Genomic DNA, 27,651 nt, shown 5'->3' with positions numbered 1-27,651 from the left:
GTTCCCCAACCATACTCATTTCAAATTCATTTTCCATTAATTTAACGAATTATTTTAGAAACTTAGAGTTAGTTGAGCCAAAAATTATATCGGCAACATAGATTTGGGCTATAAAGATATCTTTCTCTATAGTTTTTACAAATAGAGTTGGATCTATTTGCCCTTGGTTAAAGCCTTTGGATATTAAGTAGTTAGATAATCTTTCATACCATGCCCTAGGGGCTTGTTTTAGTCCATATAACGCCTTTTTTTAGTTTAAATACATGGTTTGGGTAGTCTAGGTCTTCAAATCTTGGGGGTTGGCTTACATAGACCTCTTCCTTGATGAACCCATTTAAAAAGGCTGACTTAACATCCATTTGGTATAACTTAAACCCTTTATTTGCTGCATAGGCTAATAACATTCTAATGGATTCGAGTCTAGCTACCGGTGCATAGGTTTCATCATAGTCTAAGCCTTCAACTTGACTAAACCTTTTGGCTACTAATCTAGCTTTGTTTCTTATTATATTACCCTGATTATCCAACTTGTTTCTAAAGACCCATTTGGTGTCTATTATTGATTTATCTATGGGTTTAGGTACAAGGTCCCAGACTTGGTTTCTTTCAAATTGTGATAATTCTTCCTACATTGCAATAATCCAGTCTGGATCAGGTAGGGCTTCTTCTATAGTCTTGGGTTCAATTTTAGAAATAAGGGCAATCTGACTAAGATTTCTATAGGAGGATCTAGTTCTGACTCCTAGGTTTGGGTCACCCAAAATTTGGTCAGTTGGGTGAGAGGTATTTACTCTAGTTGGTCTTACCCGTGGGTCAGAAATTGGTTCTTCTGATTCATTACGGTTAGGTTGGATTTCATCATCTTCTATAGCTCTTGGATTGATATCAATATTTTCATTTATATTAGGTGGGTTGTTTTCTTCATCAAAAATTACATTAGTTGTTTCTTCAACTTTCAAGGTATTTTGATTATATACTCTAAAGGCCCTACTGGTTGAGGAGTATCCTAAAAATATTCCTTGATTAGAATTGGGTGTAAATTTTCCTAAGTAATCTTTAGTATTTAAGATGTGAACTTTACAACCAAATACTTTTAAATAGTTTAGGTTGGGAATTTTATGATAGTAAAGTTCATAAGGTGTTTTATTGTGAGGTTTGTTAATTAAAATTCTGTTTTGAATATAATTTGCAGTATTTATTGCTTCAGCCCAAAATTGATGATTTAAATTATATTCGTTTAGCATAGTCCTAGCGGCTTCTTGTAGTGTTCTATTTTTACGTTCCACTAGACCATTTTGTTGGGGGGTTTTAGGACATGAAAATTCATGTTGGTATCCATTTATTTTACAAAATTGGGTAAACCTATGATTTTCAAATCCCCCCCCCGTGATCACTTCTTATTCTTTTAATTTTAGTATCTTTTTCATTTTCCGTTAATTTGCAAAAATTACTAAATATTTCATAGGTTTCATCTTTTGTTTTTAGGAATTTTACCCATGTGTACCTAGAGTAGTCATCAATTATTACTAAGCAATATTGGTTCTTGCTTAGTGATTTGGCTCCATGTGAATCAAATAGGTCAAGGTGAAGGAGCTCAAGTAAGGAGTTAGTTCTTTCTAGGTTGGTTGATTTTTGGGTTGACTTGGTTTATTTTCCTTTTTAACACGCATCACATATTGAGTTTTCAATAAATTTTAATTTGGGCAAACCTCTAACTAGACCATTTTGACTCATTTCTTAAATGAGTCTAGTGTGAGTGTGACCCAGTCTTCTGTGCCACAATTGGGTTTCCTCTTGTTGTGTCAAGAGACACTTTATTGAGGATATTGATAGGTCAATTGTGTAGATGTTATTCTTCCTAAGCCCCTTAAGTCTAATCTCAGGGTTTTCGATGTTTTTAACTAGACACCCAGATTTATCAAAATTGACTAGATATCCACTGTCACACAATTGACTTATACTTAGTAAATTGAAGTTAAAATTTTCAACCAATAAAACATTTCGAATAATGAAATCGGAACTAAGTTCAATATTACCTTTTCCGATTACTTTAAGTTTACCGTCGTTGCCGAATGTAACCGATCCTAAATTCTTGTACTTGAGTTTAGTAAACTTCAATTTATCTCCAGTCATGTGTCTAGAGCATCCACTATCCAACATCCATTGGTCCAATTCCTACACATGAAGTAGTTGAATTGGTTTCTCTTTAATGGATTTAAAGATAGCTTAATTAAAGTAGACTCTTTAGTTTTTCTATCTCACCCAATCTAAGTTAGCAAGCAATTAATCCTATGGTTGTTTTTAATTAACATTTTGAAAAGTTTTTGAAAAGATTTTAAATGAGATTTAAAATAATTTTGAAATTAAGTTTTAAAATCATTTTGAAATTAAGTTTTAAAATCATTTTGAAATTAAGTTTTAAAATAGTTTTAAAATCATTTTAAAATTAAGTTTTAAAATCATTTTGAAATTAAGTTTTAAAATAGTTTGGAAATCATTTTGAAATTAAGTTTTAAAATCATTTTGAAATTAAGTTTTAAAATAGTTTTAAAATCATTTTTCAATTAAGTTTTCAAGGGATTTTTTCAAATGATTTTGAATGAGTTTCTCAAAGATTTTTCAAAATGATTTTTGAAAGACTTTTCAAATAATTTTCAAATTAAGTTTTTAAAATAATTTTTAAAATAATTTTTGAAAATAATTTTTGAAAGGATTTTGGAAAGGATTTTTAAAAGATTTTTAAAAGAATTTTTAAAAGGAATTTTAAAAGGATTTTTAAAAGAATTTTTAAATGGAATTTTAAAAGGTTTTTTAAAAGAATTTTAAAAGAATTTTTTGAAAGAATTTTTAAAAAGATTTTTAAAAGAATTTTAAAAGGATTTTTAAAAGGAATTAAAAGGATTTTTAAAAGAATTTTAAAAGAATTTTTAAAAGGAATTTTAAAAGAATTTTTGAAAGGATTTTTAAAAGATTTTTTTAAAAGAATTTTTAAAAGGATTTTTAAAAGAATTTTAAAAGAATTTTTAAAAGGATTAAAAGAATTTTAAAAGAATTTTTGAAAGGATTTTTAAAAGAATTTTAAAAGAAATTTTAAAAAGATTTTTAAAAGAATTTTTAAAAGAATTTTTAAAAGGAATTTTAAAAGGATTTTTGAAAGGATTTTTGAAAGAATTTTTTAAAAGGATTTTTAAAAGATTTTTAAAAGGATTTTTAAAAGAATTTTTGAAGGATTTTTAAAAGGTTTTTAAAAGAATTTTTGAAAGGATTTTTAAAAGAATTTTAAAAGGATTTTTAAAAGAATATTTGAAAGGATTTTTAAAAGAAATTTTTAAAAGGATTTTAAAAGAATTTTTTAAAGGATTTTTAAAAGAATTTTTTAAAGAATTTTTAAAATTTAAAAGAATTTTTCAAAGTATTTTTAAAAGAATTTTTGAAGAATTTTTAAAAGAATTTTTAAAAGAGTTTTAAAAGAATTTTTGAAAGAATTTTTAAAAGAATTTTTGAAAGGATTTTTGAAAGGATTTTTAAAAGGATTTTTGAAAGGATTTTTAAAATTATGTTTTAAAATATTTTGAAATCAATTTGAATTTGAATTAATTATCAATTTGATTTTAATTATTTAGTCATCTCACCCGATCTAAATTTTCAATCAGAGAATCCTATAAATTTTTGTGAGATGAATTATGGCTGATTTTAAGGGTCTGGTTTAACTTTGTGTTAGATTTAGGTTTAGCTTTGGGTTCAACAAGTAAGCATTCTTTGGATAAACTTCTGGGCTATGGTGAGTCATAAGGAACTCATTAAAGTAACCATGCCTTCGAGGTTTCCAAATAGTCCTACCCATTGAACTTAATACTGAACCTTGATCTAACTGATTAGGATCCATTTAAGGGTAGCTTCGGTCAGTTCCACTTGGCCAAATGCACCAGGTCGAAGCCATATCTTCCTAGACATGCGATGCCCAAGCTTCCCTAACGTACTATCATCCAAAAACTTCACCAATACAGTGGGTCAAGTTAAATCTAGCCCATTTTTCTAACCTTAACTACCCTACCAGATAGTCTACTCTTGTTTACCCATTTCGGGTAGATTAAGTTTAGTTACCCAATTAGGTAGTTTAATTAGGGGTGCCAGCTATTCTGGATCCTCCTTCTAAATTTTTATCAAATTGAATTTTTGAATTTTGATTTAAGTTCGAATTTTTAATTTAATTTCAAATTTTTAATTTTAATTTAATTTCTATTTTTTTAATTTAATTTTGAATTTTTAATTTTTAATTTAATTTTGAATTTTGAATTTTGAATTTGACTTTTAATTTTAATTTTAATGGTTTTTCTGTTAACTCCCCCTGGATCATAGCCTCGATATGGCCTATCGAGGTAGTGTATTTTATCCTTCGGGACCCAGTATTGACTAAGTCCAACTTGATTAACTAAGTTTGACTTGGGGACCCATGCTTGAATTGTGTTTTTATTATTTCTATTAACTAGAGATAGATATGATTTATATTTTATGTTGGTTCTAAATCCAAATCCGGATTTGTTATAAACGGCTCGCTGTTTTCCAAGAATTAGGTCCAAATTCTTGGAACCCAAGGTGAACCGTTCCAACGTGTCCTTGAGTTCTTTAATTTGAGTTTTCAAATTGAAATTTTCTTCTTCAAGTTGTTGGACTTGAGTCGAACTTCCAATTTGAACTGGTTCAGTTAAAGCACTCAAGTCAGTCGCTTCCTTAAGGGCTGTTACCTCCTTTTGGAGCGACTTGACCCGAATGTTGGATTTAGCCAATTTCTTAAGCAGGTAAGGAATTAAGTTTTTCGAATTTTCTAAGTCAATACTAGACATTAAAGAGCTTACAGTGGTTTTGGGTCCTTCAGAAACGGATACGGATCCGTGGCTTCGCTCGGACTCGGTGTCTGATTCGCTCTCGGTTTCTGAATCGGACTCGAACTCGGACTCGGTTTCAACAACATGTGCTAGTACTGGTAGAGCGAGAAGGCTTGCTTGCTCTTCTTCGTCCGATTCGGATTCATCTGATGACTCGGACCATGTTGCCTTCAGTGCTTTCTTTGTCTTGCTTGTTCCTGCAAATAACGCAACACCTTCCTCGGCCGGAATAGTATTAGTCTGCTCAAATAATTTATTTATTAAAACATGCTTACCTATTTTTGTATCAGGAATACCTTCGTGTAGCTCAATCAGATTCTCCCACAGCTCCTTGGCGCTTGAGAATGGGCCGGCGCGATTCAACTCCTTATTCGTTAAACCACACTGAAGTGTATACGTTGATTTTGCGTTTGCTTCTACCTTTTTGATAAGGTTTGCGTCCTAGTTCTCGTATGGTAGTGGCTTGCCGGCACCGTTAGTTGGCAGTTGAAGCCCGGTTTTGATGATCATCCAGACTTCAAAGTGAGTCTGGAGATACGCCTCCATTCGGCCCTTCCAATATCCGAAGTCTTCTCTGGAGAATAGTGGGGGAGGAATAGTGCTATATCCTTCTTGTTGGGCCATTTAAATCTTGCAAAAATTAAAAACAAGAAGATCTGTTCCAAGACTGAGTCTTGGATTAGTAGTGCGGGAGTAAAAAAAACCTAACTTGAGTGGTGTTGCACCAACTTCGAGCGAGATCGATACAAAAAAAAAATTGGAATGTAGTAAGAATACTAATTTCAGTTGACTCCGAAAAATTAAAAACACCGTGAAAAGAACTGCGTGATTAGTGGTTGCACTAGATTAACGCTACCCCGCTCTGATACCAATTGTTGGATCGAAACGCGCTAGAGGGGGGGTGAATGGCGCTCGCGGCTATTGTGTTCGATTATCGGAATCTTAAAAAGGATTCGTTCAGAAATTAAAGCAATGGAAATGAAACAATGAAACACAGACACGAAGGATTTTACTTCGTTCGGAGCCTGTAACGACTCCTACTCGAAGGCCCGCGATCCTTGATCGCTTTCGATGGGCAACAACTATAAGCACGATTATTACAAACTAAGTATTACAATAAGTGAGTTAAATAAATCTATACCGACGACGGAAAATGAGATCTCGGAGCTTTGGGTCGTCGGGCACGAGTAGTTGCACTTCGAAACGTCTTTTGAAGCAGCACGTCGCAAGAGAATCACTTGTAATCAGATGAATTGAGGTGCTGCTCGAAACCCCCTTATAAAGGGTGTTCAAGGTGCCTTGGAAGCCTCCGAAGGCGTCTCCATACTGCCGAATCACCTGCGTGGATCAAGCTTGAACTGGTCGAAATTCATCTGCTCAAGGCGCCTTATGCCCCATTTAAGGCGCCTTCCAAGGCGCCTTATGACTCCTTCAAGGCGCCTCCCAAGGTGCTTCGCAGCCAGCTCCAGCTCTGCACCCGAGGCACCTCCAAGCTCCATGGAGGCGCCTCGGACACTGTTCATCCGAGGGAAGACTTTATTATTTTGTACCTACAAGACATGTTAGTCCCAAACAATATCCTGCAGCACAAAGTTAGCTCATAAAGTCATAAATAAGGTAACAAAATATTATCGATAGTCATCAGACTATCCGGGTCTGACTTCGGATTTCCGTCCGGAAATCCTAGGTCGACCCGACGCCTACTGTTCCCTCTACGGGGAACGCGTCCTCACCTACTCCACTCAGGAGATTTACCTGTTGCCAGTGCGATCCTCCAGATCGACTGGACTTTTGCTCAGCACTCGACGCTTCCGGACTTTCTGCTGGACATCCGCTTCCCGGCTAGTCCAGTCTTTCACCTGGTTCGTGACACCAGGACTTTCCACCTAGGGTTACCACCCCCTAGGACTTTTGCCTGAAGCCATCGACCTGCCAAGACTTTCCGCATAGGGTTACCACCCCCTATGACCTAGGGTTCCCACCCCCTAGGGTTTTCCCTTTGTCTAACCGCAGCTAGGACTTTCCTGAAATACTGAAGCAGACTTGTTAGATCACAAAACACCTTAACTTTGAATCCTTTGCCATTATCAAAACACGAGTTCGATTGTCGGATGCTTCCCGCATCAACATTTATTTCCATTCATTTCTAAAAAGAAAGAAGTAAAAATAAATCATTCTAAGTGGGGGGAGAAAGAAAAGATAAACTTTTCTTCTAAGTGGAAGGTGTCCCTTCACCCTCCCTACCCTTAACTACAACTTCCCTTTCCTTCCTAACAATACTTTCTCTTGAGCTATTGGTTATCCCATTCTACTCAAAGCTTGTCACCTATCAAAGGTTCAAGGTTCAAACCTTGACCACTCTTTTTTTTTTTTTTTCTATTTTCTTTTTGGTTCCATTTTCTCTTATTCTTAAAAGAAATTCATATGAAATTGTTGGGCGTTACAATCCCCATACATTCTAAAAAGTTCATCCTCGAACTTAGAATAGCTCTGAGTATCTTTGTTTCATATCGTCCTCACGTTCCCAGGTGGCTTCTTCGGATCGTTGATTTTGCCACAGAACCTTTACTAAGGGCACTTTTTTGTTCCTTAGTCTTTTGACTTCTCGATCTAGTATCTGAATAGGACGACTTTCATAACTTAGGTCCCCTTGAACTTGCACTGTTTGCGGCTCGATCACGTGGTCTATACTGGGAATGCATTTCTTTAACATTGAAACATGGAACACGTTGTGAATAGTTGACATCTCTTGAGGCAGCTCTAGTTCGTAAGCTACCTTGCCAATTCTTTTTAGGATCGGATACAATCCCACATAGCGTGGGCTTAGCTTTCCCTTCTTCCCGAATCTCATCACTCCTTTCATAGGAGCTACTTTGAGAAACACTGAATCCCCGACGTTGAATTCCAACGGCCTACGCCGCTTATCCGCATAGTTCTTTTGCCGGCTCTGAGCAGTTTCTATTCTTTGATGGATGTTCTGTATGACACGGGTGGTGTCATCAATGAAATTTGTTCGGAGTCCCATCTCTTTCTTTTCGCCACCTTCGTACCAGCATATCGGAGACCTACATCTCCTCCCGTTCAGAGCCTCGTATGATGCCATTCCAATAGTAGCTTGGTAGCTATTATTGTAGGCGAATTCCACTAAGCATAGATATCGGCACCAGCTCCTCTTAAAATATAAGGCGCAAGCTCGTAACATATCTTCCAACACTTGGTTCACCCTTTCCGTTTGTCCGTCGGTCTGAGGATGGAAAGTAGTACTGAATAATAACTTCGTGTCGAGAGCCTTCTGAACACATTCCCAGAAATGTGAAACAAAGCGTCCATCTCTATCAGAAATAATGGTCTTAGGAATTCCATGTAATCTGATAATTTCCTTAGCATATAATTAAGCCAGTTACTTAGTCGAGTAAATCATCTTGATTACTAATAAGTGGACAGACTTTGTCAATATGTCCACGATTACCCATATAACATCATATCCATTCGTCGTTTTGGGAAATCCTGAGATGAAGTCTATAGAAATATCTTCCCATTTCCATTCTGGAATTTGAATTGGCTGCAGTACTCCTCCAGGTCTCTGGTATTCTGCTTTAACCCTTTGGCAGGTCAAGCAGGTACTGACATACCGAGCCACATCTTTTTTCAAACCGAACCACTAGAACTTCTCTTTCAGGTCTTGGTACATCTTGGTGGATCCAGGATGCATCGCATAAGGTGTTCCGTGAGCCTCCTCCAATAACTTCTTTCGCAACTCTGGATCGTCGGGAATACATAAGCGATCTCTGAGGTATAGTATTCCGTTGTCAGTGATACGAAATCCCTCGTTCTTTCCTTCTTGGACCTCTTGTTTGATCCTTTGGATGCTTGGGCCACCTGTTTGCTTTTCTAGTATATCATCGAACAACGTCGATGTTATTGTCAGGGTAGAGAGCTGTCCGGTCATGCTTTCGATTCGTAACCCATAATTCCCTTATGTTTTCCAATAAATTCAAACATCGGTGCTGCCTCTGGCCGGAAGACCACTTTTCTTTTACGGCACTCGATCGAAGCACCGTACTTACTCAGGAAATCCATGTCCAAAATGATGTCATAATCCTGCATGTTGAGGACTATCAGATCATAATAGAATTCTCTGTTTGCGATTTTGATAGGAGCGGCTTGCGGCATATGGGTAGATGACATCACTTCTCCCGAGGCAGGGTTGTTAAGAACTTGCAATCTAAGGCTTGTGGTGGCATGTCTATCTTCTTTATGAAAAGCATGGAGACGAACGAGTGTGTTGCCCCAGTATTAAATAATACAGTATCATGCTAATTGAAAATAAATATCTGACCTGTGACAACCGTAGAAGCATTCGCCACGTCTTCCTTGGTGAGGGAGAAAATCCTGGCATTTATCGTGACTGGTGGGGCTTCCAATCTCCCTTGGCTTATCTGAGTACCTTCTATTGCAGCTTGCATCTAGTGTAGCTGTGAGGGAGCACCCCTGTTCTGAATGTACTGCTGAGGAGGTGTCTGAACCTGGGTAGGGCAGTCTTTGGCTCGATGTCCTTCCAGTCCACAGTTGAAGCACCTATTTGTACCCTTGTGACACACCCTGGAATGCTTCTTCCCACATGTAGTGCACTGAGGGTACGTGGGTTGTTTGTTTGCTGGACCACCCTTAGGATTGTTCTATTGTTTTCTCTTACCATTGGGGTTTCCTTTCCAGCCGGCTTTGATACTTTGAGATTTCTGTCCTCCCGACTGGGCTTGACCCTTGCCTTCGTTCAGCGCCTTCAGATAGTGTTCGGTGATTAGGGCACTGCTGATCAGTTCTTCGGCGGTCTGCGGTCTATTAACTCCACCGGCCACATTCAAAGTTATCTCTGGTCTAAGCATCTTCAGCATGAGTCTGACTCTTTTTCTTTCTGTGCTAACCAACTCTGGGCATAGGCGTGCTAGTCGGTTGAATCTTTTCACCGCTTCATTAACTGATAGGTCACCTTGCCGGAATTCGGTGAACTCGTCGTAGTGCTTGTTCGTAACACGCATATGGAAGAATTCTTCGAATAATTCGGTTTCAAAGTCCGTTCATCTCATCTGGTTCACTTGCCTCTTTGCTTTAACTCTGTCCCACCACATTCTGGCATCTCCTGAAAGGCAGAATGATGCACACTTGACCTTTTCATGTTCGGGCCAGTCCAGTAGCTCTACTATGCTTTCTACAGTCTTGAACCAGGCTTGAGCATCTCATGGTTCACAAGTGCCAGAGAAATTTTCCGGCTTCAACCTCTGCCACTGAATTAGGTATGCCTCCTGTTGAACCACCGGGGCTGGGCCTATCGGTGGTACTGGTACAGCTGTAGGCACGGCTGGCATCTGATTCTGATTCACTGGTGGGGTGGTAGAGTTTCCTTGCTGATTCATTAGAGCATTAATTACTTGTTGCTGCTCTGTAACCTGACGCTGAAGCTCAGTAACTACATGCATCAGATCAGGTGGGGGTACTGTCTCATCGACCCGGTTATTGCGTCTTCTAGCCATGCTTATCTTCATATATGAAAATAAAGCTAGCATAAGTTATCATTTTTTCCCTAACCAGGCTAGCATAAGATTATTATCACTCCTACTTACATTCATGCATGCTTAGACTAAAAACATTTCTTTATCATATATAAAAGAAATAAAGTAGGCATAGAGTTCTTACTTGGAGCGGCAGGATGGAGGCTTGATGTGTGTGTGTAGTGGGAAGGTAGACCTGCTCTGATACCAAACTGTAACGTCCACCCTTCCACTACTGTTGGCAAGGGCGGTGCTACGCGAACATATATACATACATGCATAAGAATTATTGCAGCGGAAGAAATTTTTTTTTCTTTTTATTCAAAACATGTGAACATGCTAGCATTCATGTATATAAAAATTTATTTACTATCTATTACTTGAACATGATACATGCTTGTCTTAACTAAATCATAAAGTGTACTAAGATAAAAAGAAACTAAACATGTATACGGCTCTCTAGAGCTTATGATCACTAACACTTCTCTAAATAACAAGTACTTAGCATTTCGAGGTATCATGGAAGCAAGGGTAAGTATAGTTCAACGTAAGTATAAAGCATCCAACAAGTCAAGCTAATATCATCAAAAGTAGCAAGAATAAATAGTTCACATGCAAAAGCTTAAAACATATATAAGTCCTGAAAACACAAAACAGATCTCTTCCACCATTCCACTACCACACACATCCTTTGCCCCTCCTGCTGCTCCCTTTAGTTTAACCATGCTTTACCCTTTTCTGCAATACAAGAAAAATAAAACTATAAGCACATAGGCTTAGTAAGATCCTTTCCTACTCACAAAAACATACATCATGAAGTTGATATAAAGTAATGACATGTTCATCTAATCAAACAAGCATAAGCATAAGGTAGTAGTATGTTCATTTAGGCACCATAGACATATCACACAATAGCATTTTCATGAAGCATAATAATCATGTAGCATGAGATAAGCATATTTAAGATGTTCTTTGAAAACATATATCATAATCGTATAGCATGAAACAAACATATGCAAGATGTTCTTTGAAAACATATATCATAATTATATGGCATGAAACAAACATATGCAAGATGTTCTTTGAAAACATATATCATAATTGTATAGCATGAAACAAACATATGCAAGATGTTCTTTGAAAAACATATATCATAATCATATGGCATGAAACAAACATATGCAAGATGTTCTTTGAAAACATATATCATAATCATATAGCATGAAACAAACATATGCAAGATGTTCTTTGAAAACATATATCATATAGGTACTTAAACATAAATCTCAACATGAGGGCCCGACATTGTACCACATACATGAATTGCGTGCATCCTAAGTAAATCCGAGGTAGCAAATCTCGAACCTACTAGGAACTAGGCATGTTTCATTGACCATCGACCTAGGGGCAACTTAGGAGCCCATCCCATGGACCATTCTTAGGGTCCGGTACAAGCCAATACAAAAGTAAAATAGTATATCATGTTCTTGTCATATCATGAAACATAGCATACTCTTGTCATATCATGAAGCATATCATGTTCTTGTCATATCATGAAGCATATCATGTTCTTGTCATATCATGAAGAGTGCTCTTAGTCCCAACATAAAAGGAAGCATCTCTTAGACATTTCATCATACATAATATTTTCATGAGCATAACATGGTGACATAAGGTTTACATATCACATAACATAACATAGAAAGTCATTATCATGCATAGTTAGAGTTTTGAACTTTTCACAAATCCTAATTTACATCTTGGCCGAAACTTGCATGGGCAATTCTAAAATTTCAAGCAACTTTACAACATGAAAAACCTTAACTAACAACATATAATGGTTCACATACCATAAGGAATCATAAGCAAGCATAGGTTATGTTCTAAAACTTTCTCAAGTCTCTTTTAATTCATCTTGGCCGAAACCTATAGAGCATGGTTCTAGGGTTCTTTTAAACAACTTTAAGCATGAAACATTAATTTAACAAGTGAGACTCTTAGCAAACATACATGAAGTCTCCAACCCTAATTTCCAAGTCATGGCCGAAACATACAAGCATGAATCTAGAGTTTTCTTTTAAGCAATCTTAAGCATGAAACATTAAATTAAGATCACATGATGCATGGCATAACAAGTGAGACCATTAGCAAGCATACATGAAGTTTCCAACCCTAATTTCCAAGTCATGGCCGAAACATATATGCATGAATCTAGGGTTTTCTTTTAAGCAACCGTAAGCAAGAAACATTAAATTAAGATCACATGATACATGGCATAACAAGTGAGACCCTTAGCAAGCATACATGAAGTTTCCAACCCTAATTTCCAAGTCATGGCCGAAACATATAGGCATGAATCTAGGGTTTTTAAGCTACATAAATCATGAATAACCTTTTGATAACATCACATCACGTATTAGATATCATAAGAAAACCACATAAGTTAGACCATTTGAGTTTAGACTTCTCTAACCCTTTTAATTTATCTTGGCCGAACCCTATAAGCATGACTTCTAGGTTTTCAAGCAACATATATCATGAATAACATCTTAATAACAATATCTAACTTATTAGGCATCATAGGAGAAATACATAAGCAACCTAAATGGAATTTAGACTTTCCTAAGCCCTAAATCTCTTCTTGGCGGAAACCTATAAACATGATTTCTAGGTTTTCAAGCAACATATATCATGAATAATATCTTAATAATACCATCTAATTTATTAGGCATAATAGGAAAATACATGAGCAACCTAAATGAAATTTTAAACTTTCCTAAGCCCTAAATTCCTTCTTGGCCGAAACATATAAACATGGTTTCTAGGTTTTTCAAGCAACATATATCATGAATAACATCTTAATAATATCATCTAACTTATTAGGCATCATAGGAAAATACATGAGCAACCTAAATGAAATTTTAAACTTTCCTAAGCCCTAAATTTCTTCTTGGCCGAAACCTATAAACATGGTTTCTAGGTTTTTCAAGCAACATATATCATGAATAACATCTTAATAATATCATCTAACTTATTAGGCATCATAGGAAAACACATGAGCAACCTAAATGAAATTTTAAACTTTCCTAAGCCCTAAATTCCTTCTTTGCCGAAACCTATAAACATGGTTTCTAGGTTTTCAAGCAACATATATCATGAATAACACTCGTAACTACTTGTACTGCAGGTGAGGGGGATACTTACCTCCTCTTGCTTGGGTTTACTAAGAGAATACCCTTGGTGAAGAAGAAGAAAGAAAGCCTTTTTCGCTTCTAGAATTCCCTTTTCCTTATTTTCTTTTCTTGTAATGAGAAGTATGCTTCAAGAACTTCCCTTTGTGAAGCTTCCTTAGGGAGAAACCTCTTAGCTTGAATTTGGCAATAGTGGAGGAAACTTGGAGTTTTCGGTGGAGGAAGAAGAAGGAGGAAGAAAGGAGAAACCAAATTCCCTTGCCCTTTTCTTCCTTCTTATTCTACATGAAAATGGAAGAAGAAAGAATGAACTTTTCTTTCCCTTACCTCTTTATTTTCATTCATTTCTAAAAAGAAAGAAGTAAAAATGAATCATTCTAAGTGGGGGGAGAAAGAAAAGATAAACTTTTCTTCTAAGTGGAAGGTGTCCCTTCACCCTCCCTACCCTTAACTACAACTTCCCTTTCCTTCCTAACAATACTTTCTCTTGAGCTATTGGTTATCACATTCTACCCAAAGTTTGTCACCTACCAAAGGTTCAAGGTTCAAACCTTGACAACTCTTCTTTTTTTTTCTATTTTCTTTTTGGTTCAATTTTCTCTTATTCTTAAAAGAAATTCATATGAAATTGTTGGGCGTTACAGAGACCTAGCAGCAACACGTAGATTAGAATATGATATCGGTGCACAGACTGAGATAGAATATCGACATGCAAACCGAGAGGTACTAGCGGCAGGCGGGCCGAGAAATACTAGTGGCACAGAGACTGGGAGGTACTAGCGGCACGCAGACCCGGGATAACAACAGGTCGCGTGCCGAAATACAACAACACATAAAGTTGGAACAAGGCAACGGCACGAAGGCCAGACCACAACGGGAACAGAATACAATCAAATTAGTGACAACGATAATAGTGGCTGGCTCAGTGCTAGGGGACCCGCCAAATCAGTATTGAGGAGGTTGCACTTGGCCACCGAAGACCAAGCGAGAGGGAGGTAGCATGGAGGCGGCGCTTGGGCTACCAGCGTGCTGAGGGAGGCTGTGCGGAGAAGGGGGAAGCGCGGCTATGGCAGTGGACTGCAGTGCATGGAGGCTGTCGGCAAAGGGGGTCACGATGCGCGTTACGAGCCAACAAAGGAAGCTGCGACTCTCGGAGAAGTTGAAGAGGGATAGGTAGCATCTACGTGCTCAGCGAGAGAGGGAGGCCTGCTCGGTGGTGACGCTGCAAGGAGGAGAGGAGCGCCGGCGAGGAGCTGAGCATGAGGTAGAGAGGCGCGTCCTCCTCTCCCCTCTATTAGCGGCGGAAGAACGAAGAAGGCGACGATGAGGGGGAGTTCGCGGTGCTCGTGAGCAGGAAGAGGAGGAAAAGGAGTCTATCGACATGCGTCGAGCTTCATGTGTGAGAGCGAGGAGTCCTCGTTGGTCTCGGAGGCGGCTCCAACGAGATGAGGAAACGAAGAGGAGCGGCGGCGAATCGATCCCGTGGTGGTGTCGCGAGGAGGAGAGGGAAAGGAGATGGAAGAACTATCCGATGGCTGCGTCGCGAGGAGGAGAGGGAGAGGAGATTGCCACCAGAGAGGGGCAGGGATCCTCTGGTCCCGAATTTCTGGACCAATCCTGGTCCCTTGCTTATTCATTGGTTGGATGGCTAGATCCCACCTATTTAATAGGTGGGGTCCAGTTCACCCATCCAATGAATGAATAGGGACCAGGAGTGGTCCAGAAATTCGAGACCAGAGGATCTAGCCTCACTAGTGAGAGGGAGGGTAGTTGGCGACGGAAACCAGAACGAAGCCCTCTCTTTGCTACAGTATTCTCCCCTTAAAACCCTACCTCCTCCTTTTCCTAAATTATCCCTCCCTTTTCCCTTAATTCCTCCCCTCCCCTAAACCATATCCACATCACTGAGCAATATACTTTTTCCGAAAAATAATCTTTCCCCGACAATGTTTTCAATTTGACATACCTCTCGATCAAAATGGTCATATCTTTTTGTTAGGAATATTATTTTTGAGCACTATTTTTTTATTAGAAATTAGACATACTTGATTTTTCATTAATATATAATTTATTCTCAATAAAAGTAAATTAATCTCGCAAGTTGTTATTAAACTTCTAGGAACATTTTTATCACATAGCAAATAGGGAAATTTCACCCACCGATTTCGAAGACCAAGCCATTGAAGGGCGAGCATCTGGGGCCGTGGGTCAGCTAGAGGAGCAGAGGGTCCTTTGCCGGCTTATTCTCCGACTTGATGAAGTAGTAGAAATACTCGCCGCTGTGCTTCTCGTCCACCTCTACGTACTTGTACCAATGAAAGCGGAGGTTCATGGCACTGTAAGGTTGTGGGAAGCAACATCCGGATCCTGTCTCTAAGTGGAAGGGCAGGGAGCCTTGGAATCCAAGCAAATGAGTGACCACCGAAGATGAGAGAGCAGACGAAAAGAAGCAGAAGAAGATCAGTGAGACAATCAGGATAGTGCTTTTCTTCTTCAGTCTTCTTCTTCTTTGTCATTGTTGTCGTCGTTCAAGTGACTTGAACTTCAACATTCTTCAATAAGGGCATTCACGGTAGGCGGAGCTCCCTCCCATAATGGGAGGGAGCTTCAATTAAACTGAGGAGTGGCTCCGTGCTTCATCTTTCCTTTTCTTTATATTAAAATAATTTTTTTTGTTTATTTTAAAAGGATTATTTGAAAGTGTGGTTAGAAATAAAAATTATTGAGAGATTTTTCTAATAGTAGAGATATATGTAATTTTTTTTAAAAAAATTGACATGATTATGTGACATGGTACGAGCTGTCGCGTTTCTGCGGCTGTGGATGCACTAAGCGACAATGATGTGACTGCATCGATTGGTACAACACGTGCCCCACAGACCATTTATCACGTCAAGGAGCAACTTCTTCGTAAACGTTGCTATTTTTCTATCGAAAACAAATTATAAAGGGTACCCTTAATTATTAGAAATGTCAAAAGTAAAGCTTTAACAAAACAGTCATTTTTAAAAAAATATTATGCAATTATTATAACAGAAAATTATATATAATTATTAAACAATTAAATAACAAATAGAATCTTTTTAAAATTATTTTACTTAATTTTAAATCTTTATAAAATTAAACTTGGTAAGGATATCCTAAACTCATGGAATAGTGCAACATATCTTCAGTAGTAAATTATTATAACAAATTCTTTCTTATAAAAAATTAATTATTTTAATCGGATATTAAACTGATAAAATTAGATACTGGACTGGATCCTTATCTAAAAGACTAGCTGAGAAAATTATACTTTTTAATTTCTTCTGTTCATTATATTTAAAAGTTTTTTTTATTTATGGTAGTGTCAATCCTAATATATGGAGGTAAAGAAAAATCATATAATACATATTTTTTTATAAAAAATAATAAGAAAAAATTAGTTATCAATGTATCCTGATTTTTAATTAAATAGTAAAATAATAACTACAATGTTACGTTACACATTATATATATTTTTAATTTTTTTAATAATCTAAATATTTGATTTTTGTCTGATAAATTTTAAAGGTAGATGATCTTTCTCTTAATTCACTACTGAGTAAATTGAAAATACAACTAATGCACACTGAAATATCAACCTCTAAAATATTTGCCCCTAGTGTGATTTGAACCCTAGACTTTTATTTATTACCCTAAGTGTCTATAAGGACATTATAATAACTACCTTGTATAATAACATTCATATAATTGTTTATATAAAAAATATTAGATATTCAATATAAATAAGTGATACGCGAAGATGTATAATAATAATAAAAAAAATCTCATTTTATTGTCGAGAACTTCAAGATACACTTGTCTTTTCTCCTAACTTAAAGTTTAGCTAATTAGTAAATACATTGAGTAAATTTGGGGTGATTAGGGGTGTTTACTAAATAGGTTGGATCATATCCAAAAATACAAATAACATTTTGTAACCCCGCAACTTTACTGAGTGTTGGAGTACTCAATGACCGAACTAAAAATTGACACAACATAACAAGGTCTGTCTTTAACATAATTTTATCAAAATAGACTACTATTTACAACCCCTGCGAACACACATGCATAAGAAAATCTCTCATCTATACATATTCATAATATCATCGAGTTATGATCCATGTTGTCAAAACTTACAATGTTGACTATTCTCTCATTTATATTGGAATCATTTTTCATTCATTTTCCCTCACTATTCTCCTAATCATTTTTGATGTGGATAGGTATCAAGGACAGAGGAGTGATTAATGGAGAGGAGGAGAGGTATTTTGGTCAATTTTCTGTAGCAACCCTTTTTAGGGCACTATTCACAACATGAGAAGGGCTTCTTCATACAGGCACCGCGCCGCGAACAACTTAAACCTTCTAACGTTCCTCGTCAGCGACGACGCCCGTTGTCGGACCCACTGCTCCTCTTCTCCTCCTCGCGACACCTCCGCGGGCGCTGCGAGCAGCAGTGGTTAAACCTCACCTCCGCCACAGAAGCAAAAGGAAGGGGCCTTTCCTCCGTAGTAGGTTCCTCGCCGGCGCCGACTACAGCCACCGGCCGTCACTTCTTCTCCTCCCCTTCTCCCCCTCGTGCTCAGCTCCTCGCTGTAGAGATCGGCCAATCTTTCTTCTTCTTCTTCCTCCTCACGATGCCGGCCATTGGCCTCCTACCGCTCCTCTCCTCTTCTCCTCTCCCTCTCCTCCTTCCCGCGTGTCGCCGCTGCCGGACCGGTTACTGTCCCTCTCCTCTTCCTCACACCGCTCTTCGTCACCGCTCGCCGCCCCTCCTCTTCCTTTCCTCCTCTCACCGGAGCTGTACCCGAGCCACCTCGCTCCAGATCCAATGCTGCCTACAGCGCTTCACAGCGCTTACAGCGCTTCACAGCGCTTACAGCGCAAGGCACTCTCTCCAGCCGAGGCAGATGGCATCTTCTCCATTCAGCGCTATCTCCGACATCCTGTGCTTACTGTCGCTTAGAGTCGATCCTCATCGCGTCGGTCGGTTTCCAACCCACCTTGTGGTGCACATCCGAGGTCGATCCAACATTTGATATACACCATCGTACACGTCCACTCCCGGTCTGATATCTGATCTACTACTGTCGTATGATTCTGATGTGGATCGGGCCTTCGAGCCCGTGTTGTCACTATATTCTGCCATGACATGTATGCTATTTTTTATGTCCCGGCCTGCGTGTCGATCTCGTGTTCCGGCTTGCGTGCCGACCTAGTGTCCCGATCTGTATGCTAATTTCGTGTCCCGGCCTGCATGCCATTAGTACCCCCGGCCTGTGTGACATTAGTACCCCCGGCCTCCGTGCCGGTGTTTTATCCCGACCTACAGCTCATCTTCCGAGCCCGTGCCGCTTTCAGCTCCTTGTCATCAAATCCAACTCTCCAGCCTGATCGGAGTCATCTACTCTTCCGGGTCGCGACAACTCGAGCCGCGTCCCATCCGAGGGCGCCCCTCTGGGCCAGGGTACGTTCTCCATTCATATTCTATGAATATTTCATTATTTTATGGCTTAATCTTGTACTCATATATTCGTTGGATCTGCCTTGAGTATCGGGGTATCGGGGGCTGGGTCAACCCGGTCGCTGGCTGTAGGTAGCGTTGACCAGAGGACTTCTGAAGACTTGGTCAACATAGAAGCCATCTCAGCACACTCCCCTCCGGGACGCCGCATCTTTGTCAACATTCCATCCACCTCACCCGGCGGTCCGTCTGACTCAGATTCCGAACGGGATCAAATTTGGTGCCGTCTATGGGAACATCCTTCACCTGTTCTGAAACGTGAAGATGGACGACGTCGGGAGGTTCTCTGCTATTATCACAATCCCGGAGGATCTCGATGCACATATTATCTTCTATCCTCACTCCACCGGTATTCGGGAGTCGAGGGATCGAGTGGAGCTTCAGCTGGCTGACAGGTTAGTTTTTTCGTTATGTTTTTTCCCTGACTCCACGGGTATTCGGGAGTTAAGGGACTGAGACAAACCCTTAGCCGGTTGGCACGACTTCCCGATCAGGTACGCTACAAGCTCTGCTCCCTTTTACGATTATGGGAACTGATATAGCTCCCTGGTAAGAGAGTATAATCCTAGTTCCTTGATCAAAGACTAGGGCCTTCGATTTTTGATTGGACACTAGGGGCCCAGCTCCCCACACCTACACTTGGGACACAGCTCCCCGCTCATACACTAGGGACACAGCTCCCCGATCATTGACTCACAGTACCACTTCCCGATCAGGATCTAGGGGCCTCGCTCTTTGATTACAGGCTAGGGGTCTTACTCTCTGATCAGGGACCAGAGTTCCAGCTCCCTGATCAGGTGTGTTATAGGCTCTGCACCCTTCACCATGAGGCTCTGCATCCTCTTACTGCTATAGACTCTGCACCCTTCACTATGAGGCTCTGCATCCTTTTAGTGCTACAGGCTCTGCACCCTTCACTATGAGGCTCCGCATCCTCTTATTGCTACAGGCTCTGTACCCTTCACCATAGGGCTCAGCATTCTCTTGCTGCTATAGGCGCTTCACTCTATTATTATTATATGTTTTGCATCCTTCACTTGTTGTGCAGTCTCTTACATCTACAGGTGTTGCTCTCTTCACCCACGGTGCTCTGCTTCCTTCTATGGCTATGTGCTCTGCTCCCTTATATCGGTTTCACGCTCTTTATCTTCTCCCCTCGCTCCACGGGTATTTGGGAGTTGAGGGACCGAGATAGATCCTCAGTCGGCTGACACCACTCCGCGATCAGGTATGATACGCGATCAGGTATGACAAAGGCTTTATTCCCTCATGTTGCTACAGGCTTCGCTTCTATGGGCTTCAAGGCTTATCCTCCCCCGTTCGGGGTCGAGATATCGCCACTGGTCTCGGACCAGAGTATCACCACCGGTCTCGGATCGGAGTATCGCTAACGATCTCCCGGTCGGTCTTCTAGACCAATTCCCGGTCGAGCTTTCAGACCAATTCCCGGTCGGGCTTCTAGACCAATTCCCGGTCGGGCTTCCAGATCAATTCCCGGTCGAGCCTCCAGATCAATTCCGGGTCAGGCCTTCAGATTGCTTTTTTGTCAGGCCTTGAGATTGTTTCCCGATCAGGTCTCCAGATCAAGTCCTGGTCAGATCTCCAGATCAATTCCGGGTCAGGCCTCCAGATTGATTCTTTGTCAGGCATTCAGAATGTTTCCCGGTCAGGTCTCCAGGTCGGGTCCTGGTCAGACCTTCAGATCAATTCTTGGCCAGGTCTCCAGATCAAGTACTGGTCAGGCCTCCAGATCACCTCTCGGTCGGGATTCCAGACTCTCGTCTCAGTGCGAGTTATAAGTGAGCTCTGCTCTCACGCATCCAGATTCTCGCCCCAGTGCGAATTATAAATGAGCAAGGCTCTCACGCCCAACGACCTTCCCGGTCGGCTGTCCCAGACTCTCGCTCCAGTGCGAGTTATAAGTGAGCAAGACTCTCACGCCCAACGACCTTCCCGGTCGGCTGTCCCAAACTCTCGCCCCAATGCGAGTTATATGTGAGCAAGGCTCTCACGCCCAACGACCTTCCAGGTCAGCTGTCCCAGACTCTCGTCCTAGTGCGAGTTATAAGTGAGCACTGCTCTTACGCTCAACCCCCCAACGACCTTCCCGGTCGGCTGTCCAAGACTCTCGCCTCAGTGCGAGTTATAAGTGAGCTATGCTTTCACGCATCCAGACTCTCGCCCCAGTGCGAGTTATAAGTGAGCAAGGCTCTCACGCCCAACGACCTTCCCGATCGGCTGTCCCAGACTCTCGCCCAGTGCGAGTTATAAGTGAGCAAGGCTCTCACGCCCAACGACCTTCCCGGTCGGCTGTCCCAGACTCTCGCCCCAGTGCGAGTTATAAGTGAGCAAGACTCTCACGCCCAACGACCTTCCAGGTCGGATGTCTCAGACTCTTGCCCCAGTACGAGTTATAAGTGAGCAAGGCTCTCACGCCCAATGACCTTTCAGGTCGGCTGTCCCAGACTCTCGCCCCAGTTCGAGTTATAAGTGAGCATTCTCTCACGCCCAATGACCGACAGGTCGGTTGTCCTAGACTCTCACCTCAGCGCGAGTTATAAGTGAGCATGCTCTCACGCCCAACGACCTCTCGGTCGGCACTTATCACTCCACTCACTTGCCGCTCTGCACGGCACTCATTATAGTCACCTCTCACTTGCCGTTCTGTCCGGCACTCATCATACTCGCCCCGCTCGCCGCTCTGCTCGGCATTCATCATACTCACCACTCCGCTCACCTCTCTGCTCAACACTTATCATCCGCATTTCTCTCATTCGCTGTTGCCCGGTCGGCGCTCACCGCTCTGCCCGATCCTCGCCATTCACGTTTCGCTCATCGCTGTTGCTTGGTCGTTTGCTCGATCACTCGCTGGTACCACTCGGCTACTCGCTTTATGCTGACCGACCTATCGCTTAAGGGGTTTTTCTCGATCGGCACTTGCTCGGTCACACTCTTTATTGCCAGGTCACGATTTACTGTCGCTCGGTCGACACTTGCTCGGTCACGTTCTTTATTGCCAGGTCACGATTTACTGTCGCTCGGTCGGCACTTGCTCGGTCACGCTCTTTATTGCCAGGTCATGATTTACTGTCGCTCGGTCGACATTTGCTCGGTCACGCTCTTTATTGCCAGGTCATGATTTACTGTCGATTGGTCGGCACTCGCTCGGTCACGCTCTTTATTGCTCGATCGCGATTTACGGTCGCTCGATCAGCACTTTTTCTCGGTCACGATCACTACTCTGCTCGTCCATCATTTTCTCTAATACTCAGTCATAATTTATTGATGCTCGGTCAGTATTTTTCCCGGTCATGCTCGTGGCTCTGCTTGGCCATCATTTTCTCTATTGCCCGATCGCGATTTGTTATCACTCGGTTGGCACTTATTTGGTCGCCCAGTATTGATTTATTGCCGCTCGATCGTTTTACTCAGCATCTCTCGACAGTCTACTCGATATCGCTCGACATTCGCCAGATCGCTCTTTCGACACTCGCTCGGTATGTCTTTTGTCGCTCGATCGGCGCTTATTCTTTTTGTCGCTCTATCGGGTACTCAACATTGCTATAGTTACTCGTTCGACATTATATGACAGACCCGCGATGTGACTTTGTATTCAGTAGCGATTTTATTTTTCGTTTGGCTGGGTCTAGTCAGTCGGACTTGCGCCTCCTTCGATTAGACTTGAGGGGGAGGCTTGTGATGTGGATAGGTATCAAGGGCAGAGGAGTGATTAATGGAGAGGAGGAGGGGTATTTTGGTCAATTTACTGTAGCAACCCTTTTTAGGGCACTATTCACAGCGTGAGAAGGGCTTCTTCATGCAGGCACTGCGCCGTGAACAGCTTATCCCATCTCACGTTCCTCGCCGGCGACGACGGCCTCCGCCGGACCCACTGCTCCTCCTCGCGATGCCTCCGCCAACGCTACGAGCAGCAGTGGTTAAACCTCGCCTCTGCCACACAAAAGCAAAAGGAAGGGGCCTTTCCTCCTTCCTAGGTTCCTCGCCGGCGCCGACGACGACCACCGGCCGTCACTTCTTCTCCTCCCCTTCTCCCCCTCATGCTCAGCTGCTCGCTGTAGAGATCGGCCCATCTTTCTTCTTCTTCCTCCTCGCGACGCCGGCCATTGGCCTCCAACCGCTCCTCTCCTCTTCTCCTCTTCCTCTCCTCCTTCTCGCGTGTCGCCGCTGCCGGACCGGCTACTGTCCCTCTCCTCTTCCTCACGCCGCTCTTCGCCGGCGCTCGCCGCTCTTCGCCGGCGCTCGCCGCTCTTCGCCGGCGCTCGCCGCCCCTCCTCTTCCTTTCCTCCTCTCACTGGAGCTGTACCCGAGCCACCTCGCTCCAGATCCAATGCTGCCTACAGCGCTTCACAGCGCTTACAGCGCTTCACAGCGCTTACAGCGCAAGGCACTCTCTCCAGCCGAGGCAGATGGCATCTTCTCCATTCAACGCTATCTCCGACATCCTGTGCTTACTGTCGCTTAGAGTCAATCCTCATCGCGTCGGTCGGTTTCCAACCCACCCTGTGGTGCACATCCGAGGTCGATCCAACATTTGATATACACCATCGTACACATCCACTCCCGGTCTGATATCTGATCTACTACTGTCGTATGATTCCGATGTGGATCGGGCCTTCGAGCCCGTGTTGTCAGTATATTCTGCCATGACATGTATGCTATTTTTTATGTTCCGGCCTGCGTGCCGACCTAGTGTCCCGGTCTGTATGCTAATTTCGTGTACCAGCCTGCGTGCCGTTAGTACCCGCGGCCTGCGTGCCGTTAGTATCCCCGGCTTGCGTGCCGGTGTTTTATCTCGACCTACAGCTCATCTTCCGAGCCTGTGCCACTTTCAGCTCCTTGTCGTCAAATCTAACTCTTCAGCCTGATCGGAGTCATCCACTCTTCCGGGTCGCGAGAACTCAAGCCGCGTCCCATCCGAGGGCGCCCCCTGGGCCAGGGTATGTTCTCCGTTCATATTCTATGAATATTTCATTATTTTATGGCTTAATCTTGTACTCATATATTCGTTGGATCTGCCTCGAGTATCGGGGTATCGGGGGCCGGGTTAACTCGGTCGCTGGCTGCAGGTAGCGTTGACCAGAGGACTTCTGAAGACTTGGTCAACATAGAAGTCATCTCAGCACACTCCCCTCTAGGATGCCGCGACTTCGTCAACATTCCATCCACCTCACTCGGCGGTCCATCTGACTCAGCTTCCGGACGGATCAATATTAAAATCAATTTCATTCATAGAGTTGTAAACAAGGTAAGTGGATCTAAACTTTATAATGTTCATGATTGTTTAGTGAAATAGTTAAGTGGAGTTAAATTTAAGATTAATTAAGTTACTGGAATGAAAATTAAGTTCAATTTTATTTTCCTTTTAAGCTCGTTATCAAGCTCTTAATTTTTTTTAATTATTCGATCATAATTTATAAATAATATTGGCAAGAGTTTTAAGTAGATCATATCATCATTTAATTTAGAAGTAGTTGATACAAATACAAGTTGCAAATACGAACTATTAGCATGACATAGAGACAATGGCTATTTTCACTTTATATATCTTTTACATAAGTGATAACAGGTGATATACAAAGCAATCACCATCATGGATTGTCTTCGTATTATGATGAGGGAAGAACATATCATAGAGGTGCATTGGCAATCCACCTTGAGATCATGGCTTGACATTCTTTCGATTTGTACTCTGGAGCTGTGTGACCAGCACCCTACATTAAGAACACAAACAATTGATTTCTAACAATTTTCTTTAACAAGTAACGGAAAGAAACACATCGATCGTATTCATTTTCATCTCACCTTTACAGTTGCAAATGTCAAATTGTTAGAATATGCCATTGTATACCTATCGCAATTGCACGAAGAGCAATTAGAATAATCTCACAAAAGAATACACATGTTCTAAGCCTCACCCGGCAACTTGACCATCGACAAACCAAGACCTCCAATTATCGACAATAGAAGAATTCAAAGACTTTATCCATTGTCTTGTCCCCAGAAAGGGTATCACCAAGTCATGATCACCACTGAGAACGAAAAAGCTTTATGAACGACAAGAAGTTCTCTAACAAGCCAACAAATAAATTTTTTGTATCGACTTAATCACCTGTAAACCAAAGCACGATAGCCTCTTTGCAAAAGGCTAAGATGATAGTCGATGTTACTGCCAAATCCTTTCGTGTATGGTAAGGTAAAATTGCACCTCACCCATTCTTTAATCGTCCCCTTCGACAAAAAGTGTGTTACTCATGAGGCTTTGTATTGCAAAATAAGCAAATAATCGAACCAAAAGAAGAGCTCCAGCACCTGTTTGATGGCGAGGGCTTTCCTCACAGTCTTACTGTTAGCCCAATAGTATGATAGAACATAAGCATAACTCTGTGATCAGACAAAAGAAAACTGATAAAATTTGGGTGGCACAATGAAATCAGAGATCCATTCAGTCGAGTTCTTACTCGACAACTAAGGTCAGGCAATGGGGGTGGTTGAAGAAAATGCAAGTTCTGCTTCGAGTTTCTCTTATCAGAAGTCGCACACATACGGTGTTGCAGGTGGTTTCTTTCATAGTCAGGAGCACATGCCATTTCCAAAATGTGACCCTGATTAATTTCTGAATAGAACTGGTCCATGAAGCTTGGCAATCAATACAAGTTGCAGTATGTTCATGACAAGGCAATGCATGTATAAACTCACATTGTCATATGTGTCAAGATACTTCGCACATTGCGAATTGGTGGGAGTCCGATAATCTTGTCCTACGCAGCATCTTTGTGTCATCTAAAAGTTCAGAAAGTAAGGTGATATCAGAGATCATTTTGATACATTCGATCCTAATTGATCTATACGGGACTAAGATTACCTCAAATAAGTCATCAGATATGATCCCCATGCCGTGAGCATAAGGTAATTGAGAATTCTTATCAACTTTTCCACCTGTGACTGGATTGCCAATCAAGTAACCCTGCAAAATCCAAATTAGTTTTTTTCCCTTCATTTCCAGTGACCCATCAATTCAAGCAATGTACCTGGAGGTTAAATAGCGATTCTTTCCCTTCATCAATATCTGGATTACAGTAAATGGAAATGGCATGTGAACTAACATAGCAAAGGGATTCTCACTTCACAATAGCTACTTTAAAAGTAGAGTTACCATCCATCACTCTTTTGGCCACAATAGGTACAATTTTTCCAGCATATGAATCCCCAGCAATGTAGAGGGGATTGGAGATGAATTGTGGGTGCTCAACAAGCCACTGCAAAAGTGAAAGATTGCATCTTTAAGGCACTTACAGTAATTACATCAGGAATATATATGATCTTTCCCACCTGTATGAGAAACTTATAAGCCTGTTCAGACCAAGACGTGTCGTTGGCATCATACCCTTCATTTTTTCTCGAGTACGAGAATCCAGAACCCGTTGGGGAATCTACAAAGATCACGTTGGCTACCTGCATGTATGTTTTCACGAAGACAGGATCAAAAGCATGCATCCAATTTCCTCCTCGATTACTGAACAAGAAGAAGAAGTCACCTTGGTCCAGGAATAAGGATGGTAGACCAAGCTCGGCAAGCTCCCGTTGTACTCGGCTGTCATAAATTTCAGGGGGCCTGCGAGTGGATTTCTACTATGAATCGAGAGTAATAAATCATAGCAAACATGGAAATTTCACCCACCGATTTCGAAGACCAAGCCGCTGAAGGCAGAGCACCTGGGGCCGCCGGTGAGCCAGAGGAACAGAGGGTCATCCGCCGGCTTGCCTTCCGACTGGATGAAGTAGTAGAACAACTCGCCACCGTTCTCCTTGTCCACCTCCACGTACCTGCATCAGTGAAAGCTGAGCTTGATGGACATCACGCAACAAACGTAAGCACTGGGCGGCAGCTAGCTAGCAACCCTGTTTCTAAGTAGAAGGGCAATGGGCCTCGGAATCCAGGCAAACGGGTGATCACCGAGGCCGATAGAGCAGAGGAGAAGAAACAGAAGAAGATGAGTGGAAAAAACAGGGGAGCGATCGCCATCATCTTCTTCTTCCTGGCTGATTGCCTTATCACAATCCCGGGGAAGAAGTATCAGAATCCTATCAGAGAAATCTGCATAATTGTGCCCAAATGATTTTTTGTTTTCCTGTTCTTTATCTTTATTTACAGCCGTTGCAGATGTTCATGGTTTAGCGGGCCCACAGTCGTATCGTGGTTTGTCGTGTACTTAGAAACTACTGCCCCACCTGTATGGTGTAGAGTTTTTCTTGAATATTGTATTACTAGTATTGGAGAAAAATGTCGTCTGGATTTATCTGATGACGCATGATATATATATATAACTTGTAATAATTAGCATGTAACTGCAACTATACAATAGTTACTATAATTATATAATAATTACTATCATTTATGATAATTATTATATAGTAATTATGAAGTAGCTGTAACAGTTATTGCTATAATTATACAT

General features: G+C 41.2%; 1 protein-coding gene and 1 long non-coding RNA gene across 4 annotated transcripts; both read right to left on the bottom strand.

Moving 5' to 3' along the window:
• Positions 1-10,957: 10,957 nt before the first annotated feature.
• Positions 10,958-16,254, bottom strand: LOC122003862. Its single transcript, XR_006118126.1, has 2 exons — positions 15,787-16,254; positions 10,958-11,173 (listed from the first exon to the last, which is right to left on the bottom strand). It is a non-coding gene; the product is annotated as an uncharacterized LOC122003862 (long non-coding RNA).
• Positions 16,255-24,628: 8,374 nt separating this feature from the next.
• Positions 24,629-27,325, bottom strand: LOC122006113 (serine carboxypeptidase-like 18). 3 transcript variants are annotated; one of them, XM_042561467.1, is made up of 14 exons: positions 27,094-27,325; positions 26,874-27,019; positions 26,731-26,807; positions 26,525-26,647; positions 26,349-26,451; positions 26,224-26,261; positions 26,058-26,159; positions 25,892-25,975; positions 25,654-25,818; positions 25,505-25,576; positions 25,305-25,423; positions 25,111-25,224; positions 24,998-25,043; positions 24,629-24,906 (listed from the first exon to the last, which is right to left on the bottom strand). In XM_042561467.1, the coding sequence occupies exons 1-14, from the start codon at positions 27,219-27,221 to the stop codon at positions 24,823-24,825; spliced, it is 1,401 nt and encodes a 466-aa protein (XP_042417401.1). In that variant the 5' UTR covers positions 27,222-27,325; the 3' UTR covers positions 24,629-24,822. The 3 variants fall into 3 exon arrangements, with proteins under 3 accessions (XP_042417401.1, XP_042417402.1, XP_042417403.1); XM_042561468.1 differs by having other exon boundaries at positions 26,731-26,786; XM_042561469.1 differs by lacking the exon at positions 24,998-25,043.
• Positions 27,326-27,651: the final 326 nt, after the last annotated feature.

This window comes from Zingiber officinale, chromosome 7B (assembly GCF_018446385.1).
Source record: "Zingiber officinale cultivar Zhangliang chromosome 7B, Zo_v1.1, whole genome shotgun sequence".
NCBI lineage: Eukaryota > Viridiplantae > Streptophyta > Magnoliopsida > Zingiberales > Zingiberaceae > Zingiber > Zingiber officinale.
The sequence above is the reverse complement of the archived record's forward strand: the minus strand, read 5'-3'. Positions and strand labels throughout refer to the sequence as shown.